At 43.5% G+C, this 24120-nt stretch overlaps 2 protein-coding genes across 5 annotated transcripts in view; one reads left to right on the top strand and one right to left on the bottom strand.

Annotated features, from left to right (window-relative positions):
* On the bottom strand, nucleotides 1-24120 carry LOC141147218 (histone H2B type 3-B-like). 4 transcript variants are annotated; one of them, XM_073634382.1, is made up of 3 exons: nucleotides 6715-6749; nucleotides 1480-1620; nucleotides 1-251 (listed from the first exon to the last, which is right to left on the bottom strand). In XM_073634382.1, exons 2-3 carry the CDS (start codon nucleotides 1600-1602, stop codon nucleotides 66-68), a joined length of 309 nt encoding a protein of 102 aa, XP_073490483.1. In that variant the 5' UTR covers nucleotides 1603-1620; nucleotides 6715-6749; the 3' UTR covers nucleotides 1-65. The 4 variants fall into 4 exon arrangements, with proteins under 4 accessions (XP_073490483.1, XP_073490482.1, XP_073490481.1 ...); XM_073634381.1 differs by lacking the exon at nucleotides 6715-6749 and adding an exon at nucleotides 22962-24120 and having other exon boundaries at nucleotides 7-251; XM_073634380.1 differs by lacking the exon at nucleotides 6715-6749 and adding an exon at nucleotides 13109-13428 and having other exon boundaries at nucleotides 7-251.
* The window catches only part of SLC11A1 (solute carrier family 11 member 1), an 88348-nt gene continuing 86741 nt past the window's right edge, over nucleotides 22514-24120 (top strand). The window contains exon 1 of the mRNA XM_073634378.1: nucleotides 22514-22799. Coding sequence (XP_073490479.1) covers nucleotides 22778-22799 — 22 coding nt within the window. The 5' untranslated portion in view covers nucleotides 22514-22777. The remainder of the gene's footprint in view (nucleotides 22800-24120) is intronic.

The raw sequence follows: 24120 nt of genomic DNA, 5'->3' as shown, positions 1-24120 counted from the left end.
TCGTTTAAAATGTTTTATTATACATGAAATTTAAAAAGCAAAATTAAGACAAACAAACATTCTCTTCATTGACTTGCAGGAGCATGGACAGTAGAATTAGGATGCCCTCCAGCCAAGAATTGCTTCATGGCGCCCTCAACCTCTCGCTTTGTGATGGTCCGTCTCTTGTTGTGCAGGCCAAGTCTAGCAGCTTCAGAAGCTATGGAATCCATCATGTCCTTTGAGATATGGATGCTCTGCTCCTGACCACTCTGAAAGACAAAAAATAACTGTTAAACTAAAGACCACATAAATCCTCCGCTCCTGACCATCCTGTGAAGAACTAACAGAAAACAAAGGTCACCCCAATCAATGTGCACAGGTAACCTCAAGGTTCTCAATCACATTTACATTAAAATGTCACTTAATGCTACTAGGGCTCCAAAAAAAGTTGACTATGGGGAAGACAGAACATCCCATCACCTGGAATTGCTACATTGGGTGCCTTTTGCAATGGAGTTCACCTTTGCACAGAACTTTGACCTTTACTGGTACATTGGATGTCTTATCTGTACTAGGAAGGTGGGTCATTTGCTTACAAGCTTGGCGTGCTACCTAGGTTACATCAAATTGTAGAAAATGGGCAAGGAGTGTACCAATACTTCAAAATAGTTTTAGTGGCCACCTGTTACCATTCGTTCAGATCTACAGATGCTGAAGGCAAGATCTCTGCACTAGAGCCCCTCCAAAAAAAAAAAAAAAAAAAACACTGGGATTTTTAGTATTAAAGTCAGCAAGAAAGCATCTTACCTGGTCAGATCTTACACAAATCCATTTACAGTTTAACATGCAAGATTGTAGTCAAAACTCAAGGTGGCTTGCAACAAGATGTATTTGCATTCTCTCTCTGAACTGACCACCTCAGATGTGAACTACGTTCTAGTCCAAATCTGAGGGGGTGCAATGAAAAGACAAGATGTCTTGTTACATGCTGGTATTTATGGTTATGTTGGGAGCCGCTAGATAAAAAAAAAAAAAAAAAACTGGCCATTGAAGAAATCTCAGTATGCTAGTACAATGTCAACTATGCCAGCCATCTTACAATAGGAGGAACTTGAGGTCAACAAGTCTGTCACCTCACCAAGATACAAGCCAAGCCATCACAGCCTGCCAGGGACTTCAGAGTCAACATATTTGTGAACCGTGAGAATGACTTCAAGAATGAGATCTGGGGATTAGAATCATTAATGCTGTTAACTAGTCACAGCAGATCAAGGCAAACCAAGCACACAAGTCATTTATCCCTTTCTGCATGAAAAGTTCACAGAAATGTAGGAAACCAAGTTAAGGGGAATATAAAAAACCCACAACATTAAGATGCCGAGTTATAATTAGGAAGTCTGCAGTCACCATGTCATAGCTAAACCATCCCATCTGAACACCAAATGGTCCACCTGGATCTTCAGTTTATGTCTGTTCAGCGTCAAGTGCAGCTCCTACCTGTTTTAACACCCTGTAGATATAGCTTGAGTATTTTGCCCTCACGTTTCTTCCCATGGTCCTTTGAAGTGTGTTCTTGCTCATAGCCTCCATCTTCTTCACATTAACAGGAGAGGACTTCATTATGGAATTTGTAAAAATCTGGTGAAGAGATTATGATAATGATGCCTAAGGCACTAATTGGATATTGGCAACAGGTACAGTATAACAAAACCCACACTTCTGCACTTGCTTCTTGGATCAGAAAGCCGACCATCCCACTGGCATTTGCCATCTGATCTCCAAATCAGAGTACAGTGGGTGAACATTTAACATCCTTTTAGGACTTTGTAGTGTCAACTGCACCCATCAGGTGATAAAGAGGGGAGCTTTGTGACAACCAGGATGGCTGTCCAGAGGACATTCAATTTAAAAAATGTGCCAGAGTTAGATCAGAGCCCAACTAAACTTCTAGTTTTAAGTCTGCAAAATATATATTTCAGGTACAGAGGCATCCTAAAATTATATTTAAGCAGCTAAAGCCCTGATAAAGCCGCCACCCAAGTAGAAGAGTCTGTACCCTGCCAGCATGCTGCAGGGAAGGACCTTTGCCCCCTGTGTAAAGTACGGTCTCTGCAGAGTAGGACCTAAAGCTCAGACATCAGCTTGTGCTTCCCAATGATTGAAGATATCTAGTTCATCTAGACTGGCCATGCAAAAAAATAAAAGGCACTCCATAAATTACATTTCTTCTGAAACCAACTAGTGCTTGTAAGTACAGGGTCACATGACCAATACTTGTAGATGAAAATCCCAGGCATAAAACAGGTGTTATGTAAACCTGATAAGGGAGCATCCTTGAATTGCATTGGTCTTCCTGTTTTCAGGTAACTGCCTGCCCATACAAGCAGACAGCTATGCAGAGTCTGTAGGAGCCCAAGATTGCACCCACACTCAGGTTGTAGGGTGCAATGATACATACACTTAGCTGCAAAAAAAAAAAAAAAAAGTGCAATTTTTAAAAAGTGAACCTTTTAGCCCACATTCACACTGAGGACTGGTTTGAAATCATGCAAGTTCAGCTGAACTTGCTGAATTTCAAACTGGCATTTCAGTCGACGTCAGGGGCGATTTGACAGATAACCATGCACAGATGTCTAGTCAAATCACCCCTGAAGTCACCAAAAGTAGTGCAGGAACTACTTTCGGGAAGCGGTGCGGCACCGCATCGATTCGGACGGCGCCATTTCTGGTAGTAGGATTCCACTTGGCATGTCAAATCGGCCCAATGTGAACATGGACTCAAGACTAGCTAAAACCTAAACATGCTCCTCCCATTTTGGCCGGAGTAGGGCAGCCTTTTAACAACCCCTTGAAATAGCTTCCCAGGTGTTGGGGAATCCCATTCATCAACTGCACATGGCACATTAGCAGTAAATCAATTAGTATGTTCTCCCTTCTGTTGCTCAGTGAAACAACCCCTAGATTGTTCAGTGGAGATAGGACCACCATACGTTTGCCCCCCACCCTATACATTTGGCAGTAATGGGAGAAGGAGCCCCTCAGTCTGGTGGTCAGTGGAGAATGCTCCTTGCATTGATGGTCAGTGGAAAAACTACTACTCTTCATACAGCAGACTAAAGCTTTTGGTCAGCAATTACACACCTGAGAAACAAATTGCTCAAGAACCCTCTAGAACAGTGGTCTCCAAACCATGGCCCTTTGCTTGCCTTTATCTGGCCCTTGGGGCATTATTCCACCAAACACCAATGAAGTAACATTTCTACTACGGATCCCATAATTGGGCCACTAATCCTCCTATTAAAACCAACGATGGGGTACTGATGTCAGGGCATTTTCTACTCCCACTGGCAAGTCTGGCACCCCCCCCCCTAAAGCCTGAAGGACAGTAAACTGGTCCCTTGCTTAGAAAGTTTGCAGACCTTTGCCCTAGAGCAGGGGTAGGCAACCTCAGCCCTCCAGCTGTGGAGGAACTACAAATCCCATCATGCTTCTGCCTCTAATGCCTCGTACACGGTCGGATTTTCTGACGGAAAATGTTTAATGGGAGCTTGTTGTTGGAAATTCCGACCCGTGTGTAGGCTCCATCCGACATTTTCCATCAGAATTTCCGTCACACAAAATTTGAGATCTGGATCTCAAAATTTTCCAACACCACAATACGTTGTGAATTCCGATGCACAAAGTTCCATGCATGCTCGGAATCAAGTAGAAGAGCCCACCGGCTATTGAACTTAATTATTCTCAGCTCTGCGTACGTCACCGCGTGCTTGATGTTTGGAATTGCAACAAGATGTGTGTATGCAAGACAAGTTTGAGCCAACTACTGTCGGAAAAAAAGATCCATGGATTTTGTTGTTGGAATGTCCGATCGTCTGTACGGGGCATAAGAGTCATGCCTGCGATTGTTAGGGTCTTGCAATGCCTCATGGGACTTTCAAAACAGCTGAAGGGCTGAGGTTGCCTATCCCTGCCCTAGAGGAACCTTGGTTAAGAAAGGTGTTCCCCCATCATAGCCTGTCACCATCTGTCCCATTTAAGAGATCTACCTTTACTTCCTGTCCTATAGACACAACAGGAAGTAGCTTTCCCCCAAACATGAGATAAACTGCTTAGAAAGTTACCACTGCAACAAATGTCCTCACTGAAAGACCCCCCCCAATATTTTGTTGTGGAAACTTAAATTTTACATTTTTCCTGCACTTACAATCAGATTGGTCACCTGGATAAAAGTAAGTGAATCTACCCAATGATGAGACTTCAAACACCTGATGGTGTTCTAACCCCTCACCACTAAAAAGTTTGGCCTTTAGATACTCTTTAAGGACTTTCACGCATAGGTTTCAGCTTGTATAAACATTGTTTATAGCAAGATTTAACAAAATGGTTTTCAAATCAGGCCAACTCCACCATTAGACCATGTTACAACATGTTTAGGGTTTAACATGCTGCAAAATGGACCCCCCCCCCCCCCCAATACACAGCCGCATTCATTCACAGTTCTGAGAACACAACTTGTAGGTTTCAATAAAACAAGTGCTGCACTTACAGAAGAGTCTACATGACCAAAGGTGTTGCAAATGTGAGCCACTGGGTTTTGTAAAAGTTGGACATTTAACAAAAAAAAAAAAATCTTAATAGGAATTCTGTCACTGTTAAGCAATTTGAAAGCTTTAGCACTAGAAACTTGCCAAAATCCTGCTAGCTTGTTTAGGGCCCATTCACACAAGCTTCGCTCTCTGAAGAGCAATCTACATTCAGAATGCTCTTCAGAGAGCATTTGACAAGCTGTGAGGAGACGCACCATTTCACTGCCCACTTTAGCCCCCCTTGAACTCTGTACCAGCATGCCATGATTGCAGAGCAGCCCATTCACTTGAATAGGTCACATTCATCAAGCAGGAGCACCCATCGAAAGCAGGTAGGGGGTTTAATTCCTGCTGACATGTGTATACATCTATATGGATCAGACCAAAAATGAGGGACAAATGGAGGAATGAGGGACAGAGGGACAGAGGGACATTGCTCCAAATCAGGGACAGTCCCTCGAAATCAGGGACACGTGTACACCCCCAGCAGCAAAATGAGGAACATTGCTCCAAATCAGGGACATGTTTACACCCCCAGCCACGGCAGCAAAAGCACAGCTCAAACGCGGGGTTCTACTATCCGCTACTGTAAAGGAGCCACAACAACCAGCTCACACTAGAACATGGTGCGGGAAACTGCACATTTCCCCCACACCACATTTAAAGTGCTCTGCCCTTGCCATCTGCAGTGGCCATCAGTGCCATGTTAACACCCCCCCCCCCCCCCAATGCGGCGAGTTGGCCTGCACCAGATCGCATGGAAAAAAAAAAAAAAAAATGCAATCTGGTTGCAGTGCAGCGAGATTTGAGCCCATTCAAAATGAACGGGTTCAAAGTGTACTGCACAAGATAACGTTGCACATTCTTGTGCAATTCCTTCTGTAAACCTAGGCTTAGGGTAACAGTCAGCACTTTCATTAAAAGCTGTGTTGAGTGGCGTTTTAACTACTAAAAAGCTGGCAGAAAGCATTCCACTTGCAGAAGAATCCCTCAGTTGGCAAGGAAAGGGCGCAGTGATAGGATAAGATTGTATTCCTTGTATCACCACAACCAATACAATCTTATTCTATCACTGCACCCTTTCCTTGCCAACTGAGGGATTCTCCTTCTGCAAGTGGGCAGCTTTTTGATCTCCTCGGACTAAGATATACTCTTTGGGACTTTGCCTCATGCGTTTTATTTATGTACATTTCACCTGTATTGAGCGCTGCACTGCTATATTTTGTGTATGTCTTTTTAGGTTTTGTATATTGGCCTACAGTGTTCAGCTGCTGAGTTTTAGTAATTAGGTTTTGCGCTGTCTGTGTCTTCTACTTAAGTGGCTAAAAGCATTGCAAAGGCCTTATGGACACACCCAGTGTCAGGACAAGGTCATCTAGAGCCCAGGGAAAACCATGCCAAGCTGCGCTGATCAAGACGTATGAGCATAAATCCTCTAGTACAAACCCACCCCCTTGCAGCACAAATCTTTGCCACCCCCAAAACACAAATGCCCCTCCAAGATTCACCCCTCCTAGCACATGTTTTCTACCCCTCAAAATTTCCCCCTGAGTACACATCCTCTCCTCCCCAATAGATACCCCTAAATCCCCACCCCTAGGAATTCTTAACCCCCCACACCCCTTAAAATTGCCCCTCCGAACACAAATCCCCTCCCCCTCAATTGCCCCACATGAAACTAGTGCCCAGGGCAGCCATCCCTCCTGTTCATCCCTTATATAAACCAAAGCCAGCCAGCCCCCCCCCCCAGATGTACCAGGCCTATAGAAAGAAAGGTTATTGGTTATCTACCTTTAAAAACCCTAGTTACCTGGCTGACCCGCTTGCTTCAATACTTTAAAGCACTAGCCAGCTGGCAACTGACCTGAACAGGGAGTATGCAAAAAAAAAAAAAAAAAAATAAAATGCATAATTTACCAGGCTACATATTATATAGTGCCAAAAGGATCAAAGCCAGCAGAACAGTCAAGCAACTGGTATTTTTAGGAAGCCAGCAGACATCTCATAGCTCCTATAAGTACAAGCCATATAAACATTCTATTATACAGATCTATAAACTAGTGCAGCTTTAAAAAACATAATACAAAAAAATAAATAAAAAATAGCACATTATGAGACAAGCAGCAAAAAGACTCCCCATCCCTACCAGAGACAGCAGCTCTGCAAAGACTAAGAGGTCAATGATCCTCTATGAAGCTGCTCAGGTGATATATATACCCAGCGAGGGGACTACTTCCCCATGTGGGATGTCTATAGCTTACACCTGATTCTGGTTTCCTATGCTAATGTTAAAGCTGCATAGTGGATTTGATTAGCACTACACTGGAGATTTTTTTAGCAGCTCAACCATTCTACTGAAATACCTTATAATGAAGAGGAGTAACTGATCACTAAACAGATAGAATAAATGGCTCCCAATGGAGTAAGCTAAACAATTAGCACTGCTGACCTGCTAAAGTTTTTATGTATAACCTTCCCCTAAACTCAGGAAATCTCTATGCTACTTATGAATTGCGAAAGCCTCTCAGACAAACGTGGTGCCTTCTGAAGAGCGATTCGTTTTGGATTGCTCCTCATAGGGCAATTGACAGGCAGCTAGGAGGTTTTTTTTTTTGTATCACCTCCTCGCCGCCTGTCCTAACCCCTTAAAAACTACACCAGCAAACCACAAGCATGTTCACTGCATGTGGTTGTGGGGCAACTGTAGGGCACCCACATTCCGTTCACTGGCCACTAGATGCGACAGCAGTGATATTTTTTCCATGGCATATGTATACCCCCGTCCACTGCCCTTGCAACTTAAGGGAAAATGTTTGGGGGTGGTTCAGCTGCATTTTTACTGCTCCCCCCCCCTCCCAATCGCAAGTGTAAACGACGCCTGCTAGTGCTGGGTTCACACATATGCGGCCGCAGTTTCAGTGCGGGAATCCGGTTCTCTTCACCAGTTTCGATTCAGATGCAAATTTTTACCTGAAATGGCACGTGAAACGGACCCAAAATCCCACAGGACCCTTTTTATAACTGCACAGTGGCCGCCCAGTGGAAATTCATTAACAGGAGACAAGGAGTTATGGCCCGTAAACGAGACCTCAAAATCAGACGGAAAATACAGTTTTCGAGGCAATCGTACGATAATCGGATCGTTAGTACAGACCTTTCGAGAGCTGATCACAACAAAAATTTTTCTCGTACGATACCATATTGTACTATTTTCTTTTAATCAGTACAGTTGTCGTCTGAAAATACAATACAAATACACTACAACACATGACATCACTTCCGATTTTTTATTCTGTCGTACAAGGATTTTCGTAACTCTAGTAAACTTTTCAGGTTCGATATACAACTAGCATGCAAAAAAAAAGGAAGATCTGTCGTCCGATTTTCGGATCGTGTGTGCGGGCCATAAGGCCCCTTTCACACGGGTTTTCCGATCAGGTCCGCCTGTCAGTTTTTCAGGCGGACCTGATTGGAGCCTCCATTCAACCCCTATGGAGCGGTGGATGTCAGCGGTGACATGTCCGCTGACACCCTTTGCTATCTGATCCAATCCTGCCTGTGAAATCCAGACCGATGGTGACCCTATGTTCCATCCATCTGGGCCGTCTTTAAGGCAGGGCAAAAGGGGCAGCTGCCCTGGGCCCTGTTATTTTTGTGGGGCCCAAAGCAGCTGCCTCATACTTGCCAACTATCCTGGTTTAAATTCCCTTGTCCCTTCAAGTTTTAGTCCCGTGCTGTGTCCCGATATCTCAGTGTGAAGTGCTGCTACTAATGCTGCCCAGCTCTGCCCTATTGTTGTGTACAGATGACTCACCTGCAGACCCTGTGTTTACATGTAAATAGCTGGTTTTGATATGTAAATAGCGGTGGCATTCATATGTAAATAGCCGCAGACCGGCGGCACTCATATGTAAATAGAGGCAGCATTCATATGTATATCATGCCCCCCTGAGGTCATATCCACCATCACCTATACTGAATACTGCCCACGGGGGAGATAAAGGGGAATGCTTGAATGTCCTGCCTACAACTGTGGTCATTAGGCCTAACAGCCTATTCTGCAAAGGTAAGCAAATTGGTGGTGTCGGGGGGTGAGGGGTGTGCTGAGGTAGGCAGAGAAGGAATTACAGTTTGGGGTGCACAGGTGAGGAAGGAGGGGATGTATGGAGGTAAGGAAGGTGGGTGCAAAGATGAGCAGAGGAGGCAGGTAGAGTTAAAGGGGTGAAGGGTTGGTTTGGAGAGGATGGGGGAGGTTTGGGGTGCAGAGGTTTTAGGATGCAAAGGTGTACTGGCAGGGTGGATAAAGATGTAGATCGCGTGTAGGGCAGCCCATTCATTTCAATGGGGCTGCTCTATGCCCTAGAAATGCAGAAGAAAGTCCCTAACGCTTTTTTCAAAATCACATGGTGCCACAGCACATGTCAGCAGATGCCTGAGGGTGTCATTAACAATTAATACTGTGTATTTGCTAAAGGGCAGCACGTTTTCTGTGGTGTCAGGAAAGTGATTTTGAATGCGTTCCCAACACACACAAATATGAATGCAGTCTAAATGTCTCAGTTACATTGGTGGTCAGTGTACATCCCTCCTTACATTGGTGGTCAGTGTAAATCCCTCCTTACATTGGTGTTCATTGTCAGGGCTGTCTTTAATATTGATTGGGCCCTGGGCAAACCTTTTCTAGGACCCCCCCCCATTCTGAGACATACAAAAAATAGCAGGTGGACTCAAACTCAGTTTACTGCAGCAGATCACGATTGCAATTGCAATTGCATCTGTTGCCAGAGGTTACAGCCTATCCTTACCGCTCACTGGCCGGTTGCTAGAGGTTACAACACATAATTTCTGCTTGCCGATTGGTTGCTAGAGGTTACCGCACATTATTAGAGCTCACTGATTGGTTGCTAGGGGTTACAGCCATAGGTGTGCGCAGCCTCTTGCATTAGGGTGTGCACCCCACGGCTCAAATACATATGCATGTGTATATGTACTGATGGTGTCAGTAGGGCAGTGGACAGTGTCATTAGTTTTATTTTATTTTTAAATAAATTATTTTATTTTGTAACATTTTTTGGGGGGATGAAATATCAGTGGTCTAAACAGGGGGGAATATGCACCACACAAGGCGATTAGGGTGTGCCCAGGCACACCTGGCACACCCTGTGCGCACGCCACTGGTTACAGCACATCAATACCATTCCCTGATTGGTTGCTAGAGATTACAGCAGATCACTACTGCTCACTGATTGGTTGCTACAGGTTAATGCACATTATTACCACTCATTCAGAAGTGTAGCAATCCCAAATAATTGAGCAAGTAAAGCGGCACATTAATACACATACTACAGGAGAGGGTCAGAGACTGCAAACAAATACTGCAGGAGAGCATCAGAGACTGCTAATATACTGCAGGAGACAATCAGAGACAGCGGACATGCTACAGGAGACAATCAGAGACTGCGGACATGCTACAGGTGATAATCAGAGACTGCGGACATACTGCAGGTGACAGTCAGAGACTGCGGACATACTGCAGGTGACAATCAGAGACTGCAGACATGCTACAGGTGATAATCAGAGACTACGGACATGCTACAGGTGACAATCAGAGACTGCGGACATGCTACAGGTGACAATCAGAGACTGCGGACATGCTACAGGTGACAATCAGAGACTGTAGACATCTTTACAGTTTAGTAACACAGCTCAGGGTTTCAGCAGTCGGGCATTTTATGGGTCTAAGGACATACCTGGCCAGCCGAGCTCACTGCATACATTCAAAGGTCCGGGGGTGGGGCTTCCACTTTCTGCTCTCAGTACAACTGCTCCACCCTGAGCATACAGGCATGGGGCGGGGTTAGAGCATCAGTGGAGCTCCCGACTCCACCCCCACCCCCGGACCTCTGTGTTCCCCAGCCAGTGTAGAGGGGGCGGGGCCTGGAGCTCCACTGACACTCCCACTCTGATCACTGCTCTCACTACAGCCGCTCTGCTCTGTTGCGAGTATATAGGCTGCATGGGGCGGGGTCAGAGCATCAGTGGAGCTCCCGGCCCCGCCCCTTCTCTGCTGGCTAGCTCGGGTATACAGCCTCCCATGTCCTCTGTGTGCTCTGCACAGCCATCATCGGGGCCCCAATTCGCGGGTAGCACGGGCTCAATGCTTTGGGCCCCCTATCAAAGATCAGGCCTAGGGCAGGTGCCCCATTTGCCCTCCGTTAAAGACGGCCCTGGTCATTGTAAATCTTCTCATTACATTGGGGCTTGGTGTACAATCTTTTTATTCACCCTAGTGGCCAGTGTGAAGGTCCCCCTCCTTACATTGGTGGTTACTGTGAATGCTTCTATTACATTAGTGGCCAGTGTTGAAACTCCTCTTTATATTGGTAATCGGTAAAAAAATCAGCATTGCCATTGATCACACCCTCCCCTTCCCCCACTGATCCTAGGTGTTCAAGGATCCCTAGGAGTTTTCTGTCTAATGATGGGTCCCCTCACCACCCCAGGCCATGGTGTGCAGGCAGGTGGAGAGCGAAATTGCATGGGGGGATAATGTTTGCCAAGGGTCCAATCAATAATAAAGACAGCCCTACTTACAGTATCTCACAAAAGTGAGTACACCCCTCACATTTTTGTAAATATTTTCTTCTACCTTTTAATGTGACAACACTGAAGAAATGACACTTTGCTACAATGTAAAGTAGTGAGTGTACAGCTTGTATAACAGTGTAAATTTGCTGTCCCCTCAAAATAACTCAACACACAGCCATTAATGTCTAAACCTCGGGCAACAAAAGTGAGTACACCCCTAAATGAAAATGTCAAAATTGGGCCCAATTAGCCATTTTCCCTCCCCGGTGTCATGTGACTCTTTAGTGTTACAAGGTCTCAGGTGTGAATGGGGAGCAGGTGTGTTAAATTTGGTGTTATCGCTCTCACTCTCTCATACTGGTCACTGGAAGTTCAACATGGCACCTCATGGCAAAGAACTCTCTGAGGATCTGAAAAAAAGAATTGTTGCTCTACCTAAAGATGGCCTAGGCTATAAGAAGATTTCCAAGACCCTGAAACTGAGCTTCAGCATGGTGGACATGACCATACAGCGGTTTAACAGGACGGGTTTCACCCAGAACAGGCCTCGCCATGGTCCACCAAAGAAATTGAGTACATGTGCTCAGCGTCATATCCAGAGGTTGTCTTTGGGAAATAGACGTATGAGTGCTGCCAGTATTGCTGCAGAGGTTGAATGGGTGGGAGGTCAGCCTGTCAGTGCTCAGACCATACGCCGCACACTGCATCAAATTGGACTGCATGGCTGTCATCCCAGAAGGAAGCCTCTTCTAAACATGATGTAGAAGAAAGCCTGCAAACAGTTTGCTGAAGACAAGCAGACTAAGGACATGGATTACTGGAACCATGTCCTGTGGTCTGATGAGACCAAGATAAACTTATTTGGTTCAGATGGTGTCAAGTGTGTGTGGCTGCAACCAGGTGAGGAGTACAAAGGAGTACAAAATTTGGATGTTTCCGAATTAACGAATTTGACGAAATTCATTTGAATTTCCAAATTTAGAAATCTACAAATTTCCGAATTTTTGAATTTCCGAATTTGAATTTGAATTTACAGAAAAATTTGTTAAACAGGTTTTCGTTAATTCGGATATTTCCGAATTAACGAATTTGACGAAATTCGTTAGAAAATTCATTTGGAACTAAACGAATTGCACATGTCTATTACATAGCAAGAGCCTATTCAAACTACTGCCCTTACCTTAAAATGGATCTACCTTGCATCTGAGCACCACAAACCAAAAACACTATTTAATTTATTTTTATTCAAAGCAAACTCCCTCCATCCATCTATCCATGTCTTCATGCTTTATTTTGAGAAATCACTTTGAAAGACACCCCCCTAGCATTTCTGGTGGTGGCCATCTTGAGTAAGGGCAGACGATTCATGTAGCTTTTACTTCTTGGAATCCATCTGCTCTTAGATCAGGCATGCAGGCAGGAGGGTGTGCTTAGCTGAGAAAGCCCCTCCTCTCTCCCCTCGCCTGGCGCGGAAATCTTTCACTCTTGGATAGTCAGATTCTTTTTGCATTAACAATTTTCATTACTATAAAAAATGCACTACATATGAAATGGAAACTTATTACAATAAATACAGTAAAGTATAAATGTGAAATAAGATGATTTCTCCTTTATAGGGTTTGGGTTGGATGGAGGTGGATCCATCAGAATTTCTGAATCATAACATAACGAATAAATCCGAAATCAATTTTGTTCCATTCGTTACTTCCAAATGCACGCGACTCTAGTCAATATTGTCCAATCAGCTCATTTGATTTCCCTTTGTGGGTTGGACTAGTAGGGATCACTCAGAGTGCATAAGTAATCTACCGAAATAACGAATGAACACCTAAAACAAACGTAGCCAATCTTCCGAAATAACGAAAACATAACAGAACTTCAGAAAATACAAATTGATTTGGAACAATGAATACATACTGTGCATCACACTCCCCTTCGGGGTTCACACTCACCAGAGGGATGGATATATCAGGCATGGATTAGTAAACCACAGCTCTCCTCAGCAACAAGGAAAGGTGTCACAACATATCCCAAGATCTCCACCGGTTCTCAGGGCAGAAAAAAAGCTCCAATAGTGTAATTACGTTTTCTCTCTTTAGTTTATTAAAAAAAAAGTTTTTCCATACAAATTCATCAGTCAAACCATTTAAAACTCTCTAGGCAAATAGACGGGCATTCCTCACAACACAGGGAAGGAGCGACTCACGTTGTATGGGAAGCAGCATCCACCGCTTGCTTCCTGGTTTGTCTCTTCCTGGTCGTGGAACACACTTGTCACGTCTGGTCGTCGTAAGGTCACGCACAAGGGCGTAACCTTGCGATGACCGGACGCGACAAGTGCGTTCCAAAATAACGAAAACAGAACTTCCAAAAATACAAATTGATTCAGAACAATGAATATATACTGTGCATAACACTCCCCTTCGGGGTTCACACTCACCAGAGGGATGGATATATCAGTCATGGATTAGTATTTAATAAACTAAAGAGAGAAAACGGAATTACACTATTGGAGCTTTTTTTCTGCCCTGAGAACCGGTGGAGATCTTAGGATATGCTGTGACACCTTTCTTGTTGCTGAGGAGAGCTGTGGTTTACTAATCCATGCCTGATATATCCATCCCTCTGGTGAGTGTGAACTCCGAAGGGGAGTGTGATGCACAGATTCAGGTGTGGGGTGTTTAATGTTGTAACAAGCAAGATCACCATCTGAGGTTTCTGGGACTTTTTTCCTTGTCAAAAGAAGTTTATTGAGTATACAATGTTATAAAGATACATAAAGTAAGTTTACAAGGATCTATAAAGTAAGCTCATTGTTTTACAGTAGGGTTTATATAGGTAAATATCATGAAATTTCAAATATTAAACATTGGGTTCACGTAAACCTAAATTAAAGATATATATCATTTCCTTAGTTACTTTTGTAGGTATTTAAATGATTTATACCTACTATACATATTGTTTACAAGTAGAGTGTATATAGGTCAAATAAATTCTGATAATGAGCTTTAATCGTAAGGTGGAGAAAAGGAAAGAGAAAGAAGAAAAAGGGTTGAAAGGTAGAGGTATGGTCCACAAGGTTGTCCCGCTCGTCAGTTTATTATTCTTTTTAGTTCTCTTTGAAACCTTAGAATGGGTGTCTCTGTAAGTCATTTAATCTGTTACCATGGCAACAGGACAGAGTCATTGAAGTTTGACAGGAACTGTTGTTTTATCCAAGGATGCCGAAGTTTTTCGAATTTTGGAATTTGGTTTTGATCGATGGCTACCATCTTAGCATGGGACATTGTATTATTCATTCTGTGAATTGTTTCTGCTAGTACCAATGTAGGAGATTTCCATGCCTTGGTCACTGTTTGTTTTGCAGCCGTTATTAGTTGGATCATAAGTTTGAATTGAGAGAGTGTTAACCATTCCGGTTTTAGATTAAGTAAAGTTAAATATGGATCTGGTTGTATTATTTTTTTAAATATTTTAGATGCAATCACGAAGACTTCCTTCCAGAAGGTTTGGATTACTGGGCACGTCCACCATATGTGTAAATATGTGCCCATTTCTGGGCATCCTCGAAAACAAAGAGCTGAGGTATTAGGTGAATATTTTGCCACTCTAGCGGGTACAAGGTACCAGCGAGTTAGGACTTTATAATTTGTCTCCAGTGCTAAGATGTTGGGTGAAGATGACTTAGATGTGAGCCATATGTTAGACCAGTCCGTGTCTTCTAAAGTTCGTCCCAGGTCCTCCTCCCACCTCTGAACGTAAGAGGGTCTATTAAGATTTGCTACTCCATATAATTGATTATAAAGTGATGAAATTGTACCTTTAGCAAATGGATCTGTTGTACAGATTGATTCAAAAATGGATAATTGGGATAATGGTGTATCCCCCTTTAGGAATGGTGTATAGAAATTTTTGATTTGGAGATATCTAAATATCTCAGAGTTTGGTAGATCATATTTTTCTCTAAGCGATGGGAATGAAAGGAATGATTTAGATGCTATGAAGTCATTTAGTGTCTGAATGCCTGATGTTGTCCAAGCTTTAAAAAAATTTGGGTAGATCCATGCCGGATAAAAGGCCGGATTTCTGATAAAAGAAAGGAGAGGATTGTGTGGAGATTGTAACTGATATTTGGTTTTTAGTTTATCCCAGAGAGATAAGAAGTGTTTAGTTATGGGATTATGAATTTTAAAGCGGTCTTTAGGATCAAGCCATAATAAATTTGATATTAATAGAGGGTCATTTTCTGAAGCCTCTATAAATACCCATAATGGGATTTCCTGTTTTGCATGGTATTTGGACAAACTGGCCAAATGTGCTGCTCTGTAGTAGTTAGTAAAATTAGGGTATCCCAGGCCTCCTTTATTTTTGGGAAGATGTAGTGTGTGTATAGGTATACGTGGTTTAGAAAAGCCCCATATAAACGAAGTTGCTCTTTTTTGTACTATTCTCAAAAAATAGGAAGGAATTGGAATAGGGAGGACTCTGAATAGATAAAGCAATTTGGGTAGAATAGTCATTTTGATTGCATTAATTTTCCCTATCCAGGATAAAGGAAGTTGCGACCATTGTTTTATTAGATTTGTGATCTGTCTTAATACAGGAGGATAATTGGTTGAGAATAAGTCAGAATGAGATGCTGTTAAATGAATTCCAAGATATGGGATTGATTTTTCTGCCCATGTGAATGGGAGTGCAGCCCTAGCCGGGATCAATTCCATGTTTGTGAGTGAAATATTAAGCACTAGGCATTTCTTAGGATTAATCATAAGGCCGGATAGGGCTGCAAATCCATCAAGAGCTGGTATTAAGTTAGGACCAGAGACCTGTGGTGATGATAGAAAAAGTAATATATCGTCTGCAAATATACATAATTTGTGTGTAATACCTCCTACTTCAATGCCAGTTATAGTTTGGTTTGTTCTGATGTATTGGGCTATGGGTTCGAGTATAAGGGCAAATAATAAGGGAGATAATGGGCAACCCTGTCGGGTACCTCTTTCGATATTAAAGGCTTCAGATTTGTATCCAGCATATTTTATATAGGCTTTGGGTTTATTATATAATGCTTTGATCCATGTTAAAAAGTGGGGTCCAAAACCCCATTTTTGTAATGAATATTGCATATATTGCCAGGATACTGTGTCAAATGCCCTCTTAATATCGAGAGATAGAAAACATAAAGGGATTTTCCGTTTTTTAGCAATATGTGCCAATAACACTGCCCTGCGTATATTATCGCCTGCCTGTCTATTTGGCATGAAGCCTACTTGATCTCTATGTATTAATTTTCCTATAATGCTATTGAGGCGTTTTGCTATTATTTTTGCTAATAATTTAATATCGAGGTTTAACAGAGAGATAGGTCTGGGACTTTTTTCACATCATCTGTCAACTACCTATTCCATGTGTGTACCATATACACATGAAAGCTGATCATAAACTTTATGATAGTAGTGCTGCAATAATAATCATAGGCACCTGAGTTGGATTTGTGCAATTTTTATTATTATCTCTTTGATGTTTATGCGTTTGCATTTTAAGCGGCAGCTGTTTTATTAATGTTACACAGTGATGACATCTATTGTTACAATTGTGGAAGCTCTATTTATTTTATGAAACCTTTGAGAAGGCATTGAGGCTTCCATAAATATTTGCAAATGTGTTCAACTAAACCCTCTGTTTTTTAACATGAATTGTTAGACAGGGTCAGTTTGTTTTTTTTGTAGGCTAGCTGGTAAGTGTGCTGGGATTTTTTTTTTGGTCTGTTTGCGATATGCGTTGCTATTTCATGTGCACCTATTTGAAAAGTCTAGTTATAATTTGGGGTGGTTGCCAACTTTTTGTTGCTTGTTTGCTGGATTTGGCATGGGGGGCACATTGCATGCTTGCAGCTGCCATTGTGCTCTTGCTGGGTGTTCAATTTGTCCCTGGGCCTTTAAGAAGGGGTGGGCTCCCTCCCGACAAACCTGCTGCACAGAGAAGGTTTTTTTATCCTCATGCATAGAAAGTATGAAGGTAAAAAAAACTTGAGCCTTAAGAACCACTTTAATTTATCCACTGCTAAATGTGGAGACTCTGCAGACCATTTCCTTAGGAAAATTTCCTGTGAGGTCAGATGGGTGGAGTTGACCTGCAGTAATCAGACATAAGGATAAGCCAGGAAAGGAAAATTATGGTAAGTATGGATAGCAATTTTCCATAAAATCCGAGGATCTTCTCTGAATGTATGACAAGACCAGGGCTTTGTCTTCCATACTGAAGATGGGAGACTATCAAAAATATAGAAATAGAACTGCAGTATACAGAGGATCATTGGTAAAGGCACTGCAGCTTCTGCATATATTTGCAAATATGTGCAAATAACCCTCTGTTTTTAACGTCAATAGTTAAATAGGAGCTATTACGTTTTTTTTTCACTGGCTAACTGGTAAGTGTGCTGGGAATTTGTGACATACCTCCTACTAATCACGTCCCCAGTAGTTTCTCTATACTGCAAACTGGGCCTGAAAATGCAACAACCCCCCTATATAAATAGAGAAGCTTTATGCACCATTATCCTGAACCTTTGTGAGTTTTGCACAATGAAGCTACAGTTCTGTAGATGGAGGTGGTTTGCAGGTGTCCTCAAAAACATAACAGCTGTGTGTCATTGTGGCCACCATGGCTTCCTGTTGCGTTTAATATTTAGAAGTAGAAAACTTGTTCCCGTGGACACTGCTTTACACCTTTTGTTGGTTGCTGTTCTACAATGAAAGAAGTGTTGTGTTGCTTGTATCTCATCTCACGACCATTGACAATATAAATCTCCTCTGTAAAATTTTCTGGACCATCATCGCAGTCTGATGGATGGTAACCTGGGTAAATACACAATATGAAGGGCAGAAAAACATTTTTGGGTTTGCATTCATATTCTATCCATGTACAACATGCTCCAGTTCACAAGGGGTTTTGTCCTGTATATGATGAGGACTCTATACACTGATGCAATTTTGGGACTGCTGGTCAGACGGCATTGGTGTCTTTATGGGAGTATTTCAGGTTAAGGCATTTTTCTCCTCACATCCGAAAGTGTTCCCATTCCTATTTTGTGCCAGTTTCCCTACAAGGCCCCAGACACATTTTTCATCTTTTCAACCACCAGTTACTATTAGTTTGTCTGTGACAACTGAAAACTGAATAAAAAGAGCAGCGGTCATGGTCAGAACCCAGTGTGTCTTTCTAATAGTAGCAACTGCCCAAAACTAATATTTAAAGTTATATTTTTGTCGAGCCTGGAAAATTAACCAGAAGACAAGTTCTCATGGGGACTCTATTGGCGAGATCCCAGGCCTGCACACCTGTTGTGCCCATTATAAGGGGTCCCCACCACCCCTGACCTGAGTTCCCGGGTCTACAAACCTGCTTTTCATATTATTAGTGGTTCCCAATATCCCTGAGCTAAGTCCTTGGGTCTGCATATTTGCTGTGCCCATTATGAGGGATTCCCACCACCCCTGACCTGAGTTCCCGGGTCTACAAACCTGCTTTGCCTGTTATTAGTGGTTCCCAACATTCCTGAGCTAAGTCCCTGGGTCTGCATATTTGCTGTGCCCATCATGAGGGATTCCCACCACCCCTGACCTGAGTTCCCGGGTCTACAAACCTGCTTTGCCTATTATTAGTGGTTCCCAACATCCCTGAGCTAAGTACTTGGGTCTGCATATTTGCTGTGCCCATTATGAGGGGTCCCCAACACCCCTGACCTGAGTTCCCGGGTCTACAAACCTGCTTTGCCTATTATTAGTGGTTCCCAACATCCCTGAGCTAAGTCCCTGGGTCTGCATATTTGCTGTGCCCATCATGAGGGATTCTCACCACCCCTGACCTGAGTTCCCGGGTCTACAAACCTGCTTTGCCTATTATTAGTGGTTCCCAACATCCCTGAGCTAAGTCCTTGGGTCTGCATATTTGCTGTGCCCATTATGAGGGGTCCCCAACACCCCTGACCTGAGTTCCCGGGTCTACAAACCTGCTTTGCCTATTATTAGTGGTTCCCAACATCCCTGAGCTAAGTCCCTGGGTCTGCATATTTGCTGTGCCCATCATGAGGGATTCTCACCACCCCTGACCTGAGTTCCCGGGTCTACAAACCTGCTTTGCCTGTTATTAGTGGTTCCCAACATTCCTGAGCTAAGTCCCTGGGTCTGCATATTTGCTGTGCCCATCATGAGGGATTCCCACCACCCCTGACCTGAGTTCCCGGGTCTACAAACCTGCTTTGCCTATTATTAGTGGTTCCCAACATCCCTGAGCTAAGTCCTTGGGTCTGCATATTTGCTGTGCCCATTATGAGGGGTCCCCAACACCCCTGACCTGAGTTCCCGGGTCTACAAACCTGCTTTGCCTATTATTAGTGGTTCCCAACATCCCTGAGCTAAGTCCCTGGGAATGCATATTTGCTGTGCCCATCATGAGGGATTCTCACCACCCCTGACCTGAGTTCCCGGGTCTACAAACCTGCTTTGCCTATTATTAGTGGTTCCCAACATCCATGAGTTAAGTCCCTGGGTCTGCATATTTGCTGTGATGGGATTCCCACCATCCCTGAGCTGAGTTCCTAGGTCTGTACACCAGCTTTGCCTGCTATGTCCATTATGAGTGGCCCCAGCCACCACTTTGTTAAGTTCCTGGGTCTGCACAGCTAATGTGCCCATTATGAGGGGTTTCCATCATCCCTGACCTGAGTCCGGTATCTGTACACCCGTTGTTCCTATTATGAGGGGTTCTTAGCCACATATCTACCAGTGCCAATATAACTGAAAGTTTATAACTGTCAAGATGATTGTTGGCTTTCTGGGGGAAGTGATCAAAAGCCACCTAAACGCTTCTACAACCCTCTGAAAGTACCCCCCCCCCCCCCCCCATCAGACTACCCCCCATTAATCCGCAGCTTCTTTGTCCTTCCTGATGGCTTGGGACTGGCATGATTAATTGGGGAGAGAACATTTTTTCACTGATCTCCCCTCTGGTGATTGAACCAAGAAGTGACGAGTATTTTGTCAAAGCTGTCATTAAAGCTGAAAAGCAAATTTTGTTCTTTTTTGTAGTGTAGCCTTTAGTCAGTGGAGCAGTATGTGATTGCTTTTGGCTGTTCTGGGCACTGCAGGCTGCAGGATTGATTGATTCACCTTGTCTTTTGGATCTAGAGAATTCCAGAATATAGTGGGTTGGTGAGAGAAAAACCAGCAGCTTGAATATTGATGTTGTCTCAGCCAAACCCTGGGGGGAGAGTGCCCAGAAGGTGTCTGGGAAGTGCATAAAGAGTATGGGGTCTGAGGCAGCCCTGTTCGTGTCCAGGAGGAGAAGTTCCCAGTCTGAAGGGTTGCTGTCCTTCTGGGCAGCCCAGCTTAAATTCTGCCTGTGCTGATCGAGGTCCAAGCTGTGACAGAGCTCGGGGGGGGGGCCTGTTTTGCTAAGGATCTCAGCTAAGCGAAGGGTTTCACTGAAGATCTGGCCTGGAGGATTCAACAGGGAAATACCTGTCTGATATTAGAAGGAGGCATCTAAGTATCCAGGGACATTGTGCTGAGTGAAGGATCCTAGTGACTGTTGCTTCTACCATCCCTTGCATATCAGTACGAATGCTTGCCTGGCCTGGGATATTTCTGATGGTGCCTCAGTGCTGTCCACTGCAGTCCAAGTCATTGCTGGAGAGACTGTCCTGGGAAGTAGTGATAAATTAAAGAGTGTCCTCGTGGAGCATCCCACAGCTCCCCAAGCCCTATCCTTGTTATTCAGCAATAAATTTAAAAAAAGGCAATCCCTTTTTTTTTTTATCCAGCCCTTGGGGCACTATTCCATCCACTGACACCAATGATGGGGCATAATTCCTCCCACTGACCCCACAAAGGGACAGAACAGTTCCTAATGACACCAACGATGGAGCACAATTCCTCTCACTCATACCAGTGATGGGGCACTATTTCTTCACTAACACCATTGATGGGGTACTATTCCTCCCAATGTCACCAACGAAGGGGCACAATTTATTCCTCTGACACCAATGATGGGGCACTATTCCTCTCAATGACACCAACGAAGGGGCACAGTTTCTCCCACTTACCCCGCAAAGAGGCACAATTGTTGCCAATGACACCAACGATGGGGCGCAATTCCTCCCACTGACACCAACAATGGGGCACAACTCCTCCCACTGACACCAACAATGGGGCACTATTCCTCCCACTGACCCCACAAAGGGGCAGAATAGTTCCTAATGAGCCAACGATGGAGCACAATTCCTCACACTCACACCAATGATGGGGCACTATTCCTCCCAATGACACCAATGAAGGGCCACAATTTCTCCCACTTATCCCGCAAAGATGCACAATTGTTCCTGATGACACCAACGATGGGACACAATTCCTCCCACTGATGCCAATGTTGGGGCACAATTCCTCCCACTGACACAGATGATGGGGCACTATTCCTCCCACTGACACCAACAATGGGGCACTATTCCTCCCACTGACACCAACAATGGGGCACTATTCCTCCCACTGACACCAACAATGGGGCTCTATTCCTCCCAATGTCACCAACAATGTAACACAATTTCTCCCACTGACACCAACAATGGGGCAATTTCTACTTCCACTGGCCACAGTCCGGCCCCCCCGAAGGACACTAAACTGGCCCTTTGTTTGGAGAGTTTGGAGGCCCCTGGGCTAGACTGTTCATTAAGCCACAAGAGTGACTGTTGCTGTGTGCCTGGCTGCTGTCTCACCAATCCGGAAAAGGAACCCGGGGAAAATCAGCGAGCCGGTGAGCGCTACATAGAGCAGTGTTTCCCAACTCCAGTCCTCAAGGCGCCCCAACTGGTCTTGTTTTCAGGCTTACCATTATTTTGCACCAGTGATTTGATCAGCTTCACTGCCTTAGTAAGTACCACAGCTGTTTCATCTGAGGGAAATCCTGAAAACATGACCTGTTGGGGCACCTTGAGGACTGGAGTAGAGAAACACTGACATAGAGGTTGGTTAAAAAAAGTCTTACCCTGTTTCCCCGAAAATAAGACCTAGCGTGATTGTCGGTGATGGCTGCAATATAAGCTCTACCCCCCAAAAAAGCCCTAGTTAAAGTCCTTGAAGGTCTTATTTTCAGGGTAGGGCTTATTTTCGGGGAAACAGGGTAGTACACATTTGGTAGTCAGCACATTTTTATGAAGGTCTATACGTCAGACCAAAAAAGAGGGACAACTGAGGAGGAAAGAGGGACAGAGGGACTCTAAAAAAAAAAAAAAAAAAAGACAGTTGGGCGGTATATAAAGAATGATTTGTAAACTGCTGGTGGAATTTTATTTCCTCCTCTTGCCTTTCTTACGACAAATCTCTACCATGTGGAATGACCTCTGTTGTAACTTTCAGTTTCATCCTCTCCGGCATTGAACGGGGCTGGGTGTCGGAATAGTTATTACACCGAAAGGGGAAGTACAGTGCAGAAAAATGTACTGAGCTCTCTGCAGCATTCACACAACAGGGAAATTCCTCCATGCCGAAAGGGACAAGACTTGGCAGACAGCAGCACAGATTACCATTCTACCGCCTGCTTGCTGACCTGTCCGGCTGACACCGAGGATGGCTCAGAATGATGATGCAGGTGGGGGCGCCATTCTTCTCACTGTCTGGGGATGCTGAGTGTGGGCTGACCCCTTTGTTGTATACAATGTCATTATAGGCAAAATCAAAAATGACATCTATTGTGCAGTCTGTCACTAGCATTCCTTTTTATTTTTCTAAAAAATTAATATAGTTTTATTACCTGTTGATCCTGCCAGTAAGTTTATTCGTTTCCAACTTCCACACCAAGCTGTCCAGAAAAAATGGCAGTTAGAGGATTGAGACAAACCATTTATACTGACAGGGGTGCTTATAATGGTCAGCATTTATTCATTTATGTCAAATTTTTTATCACCAAAAGGAAAAGTAAACCTGTTGCTGTAACTGATTTTAAAGTGTCAGCTGGGGGCTATATTATTTTTTTACATTATATATATATTATATACTTTTTGCCTTCCTCTGGATCAACTGTGGGTATAGAATATATGGAGGTTTTCTATTTGTGTGTATTTTTTTGTTTTTTTTCTTTCTTTTTTTTTTTTTTTGTTTTTTTTACGTTGGTTGAACTGGATGGTCTTTTTTTCAAAAAGATTAACCACTTCAGCTCCGGAAGATTTACCCCCCCTTTCATGACCAGGAAATGTGTTTGTGTTACGGCACTGCGTTACTTTAACTGACAATTGCGCGATTGTGCGATGCTGTGCCCAAATATAATTTGTGTCCTTTTTTTTTTTTTTTTCCCCCACAAATAGATTTGGTGATATTCATTTTTATTTTATTTTAATTTATTTTTTGCACTATAAACAAAAAAAGACTGACAATTTTGATAAAAAGCAACAATATTTTTTCCTTTCTGCTATAAAACATACCCAGAATACAATATATATTCTGCTACATGTTTTTGTTAAAAAAAAAAAAAAAATCCCAATAAGCGTATATTGATTGGGTTGCGCAAAAGTTATTGCGTCTACAAACTATGGGATATTTTCATGTAATTTTTATTTTTTTTAACTAGTAATGGCGACGATCAGCGACTTATAGCAGGATTGCGACATTGCGGCAGACAAACGAGACACTAAGGGGTTGATTTACCAAAGGCAAATCCACTCTGCACTGCAAGTGCACTTGGAAGTGCAGTCGTTGTAGATCTGAGGGGAAGATCTGAAATCAGGGGAAGCTCTGCTGATCTGATTTTATCATCCAATCATATGTAAGCAAAAATGCTGTTTTTTATCTTCCTTGCATATCCCTCTCGGATCTACAGCGACTGCACTTCCAGGTGCAATTCCAAGTGCATTTGCAGTGCACTTGTAGTGCAAAGTGGATTTGCCTTTAGTAAAGGAACCCCCCCCCCGTGACAC

Source organism: Aquarana catesbeiana, linkage group LG06 (assembly GCF_042186555.1).
Source record: "Aquarana catesbeiana isolate 2022-GZ linkage group LG06, ASM4218655v1, whole genome shotgun sequence".
Taxonomy (NCBI): domain Eukaryota; kingdom Metazoa; phylum Chordata; class Amphibia; order Anura; family Ranidae; genus Aquarana; species Aquarana catesbeiana.
The sequence above is the reverse complement of the archived record's forward strand: the minus strand, read 5'-3'. Positions and strand labels throughout refer to the sequence as shown.

Excerpts from the sequence above, each read along its gene's own strand:
- LOC141147218 (XM_073634379.1), bottom strand. The coding sequence starts at position 10,345 with ATGTATGCAGTGAGCTCGGCTGGCCAG. Across the intron at positions 1,621-10,318 it reads CAGTGAGCTCGGCTGGCCAG|ATTTTTACAAATTCCATAAT; the intron begins GTATGTCCTTAG and ends TCTCTTCACCAG. Across the intron at positions 252-1,479 it reads TCTACAGGGTGTTAAAACAG|AGTGGTCAGGAGCAGAGCAT; the intron begins GTAGGAGCTGCA and ends TTTGTCTTTCAG.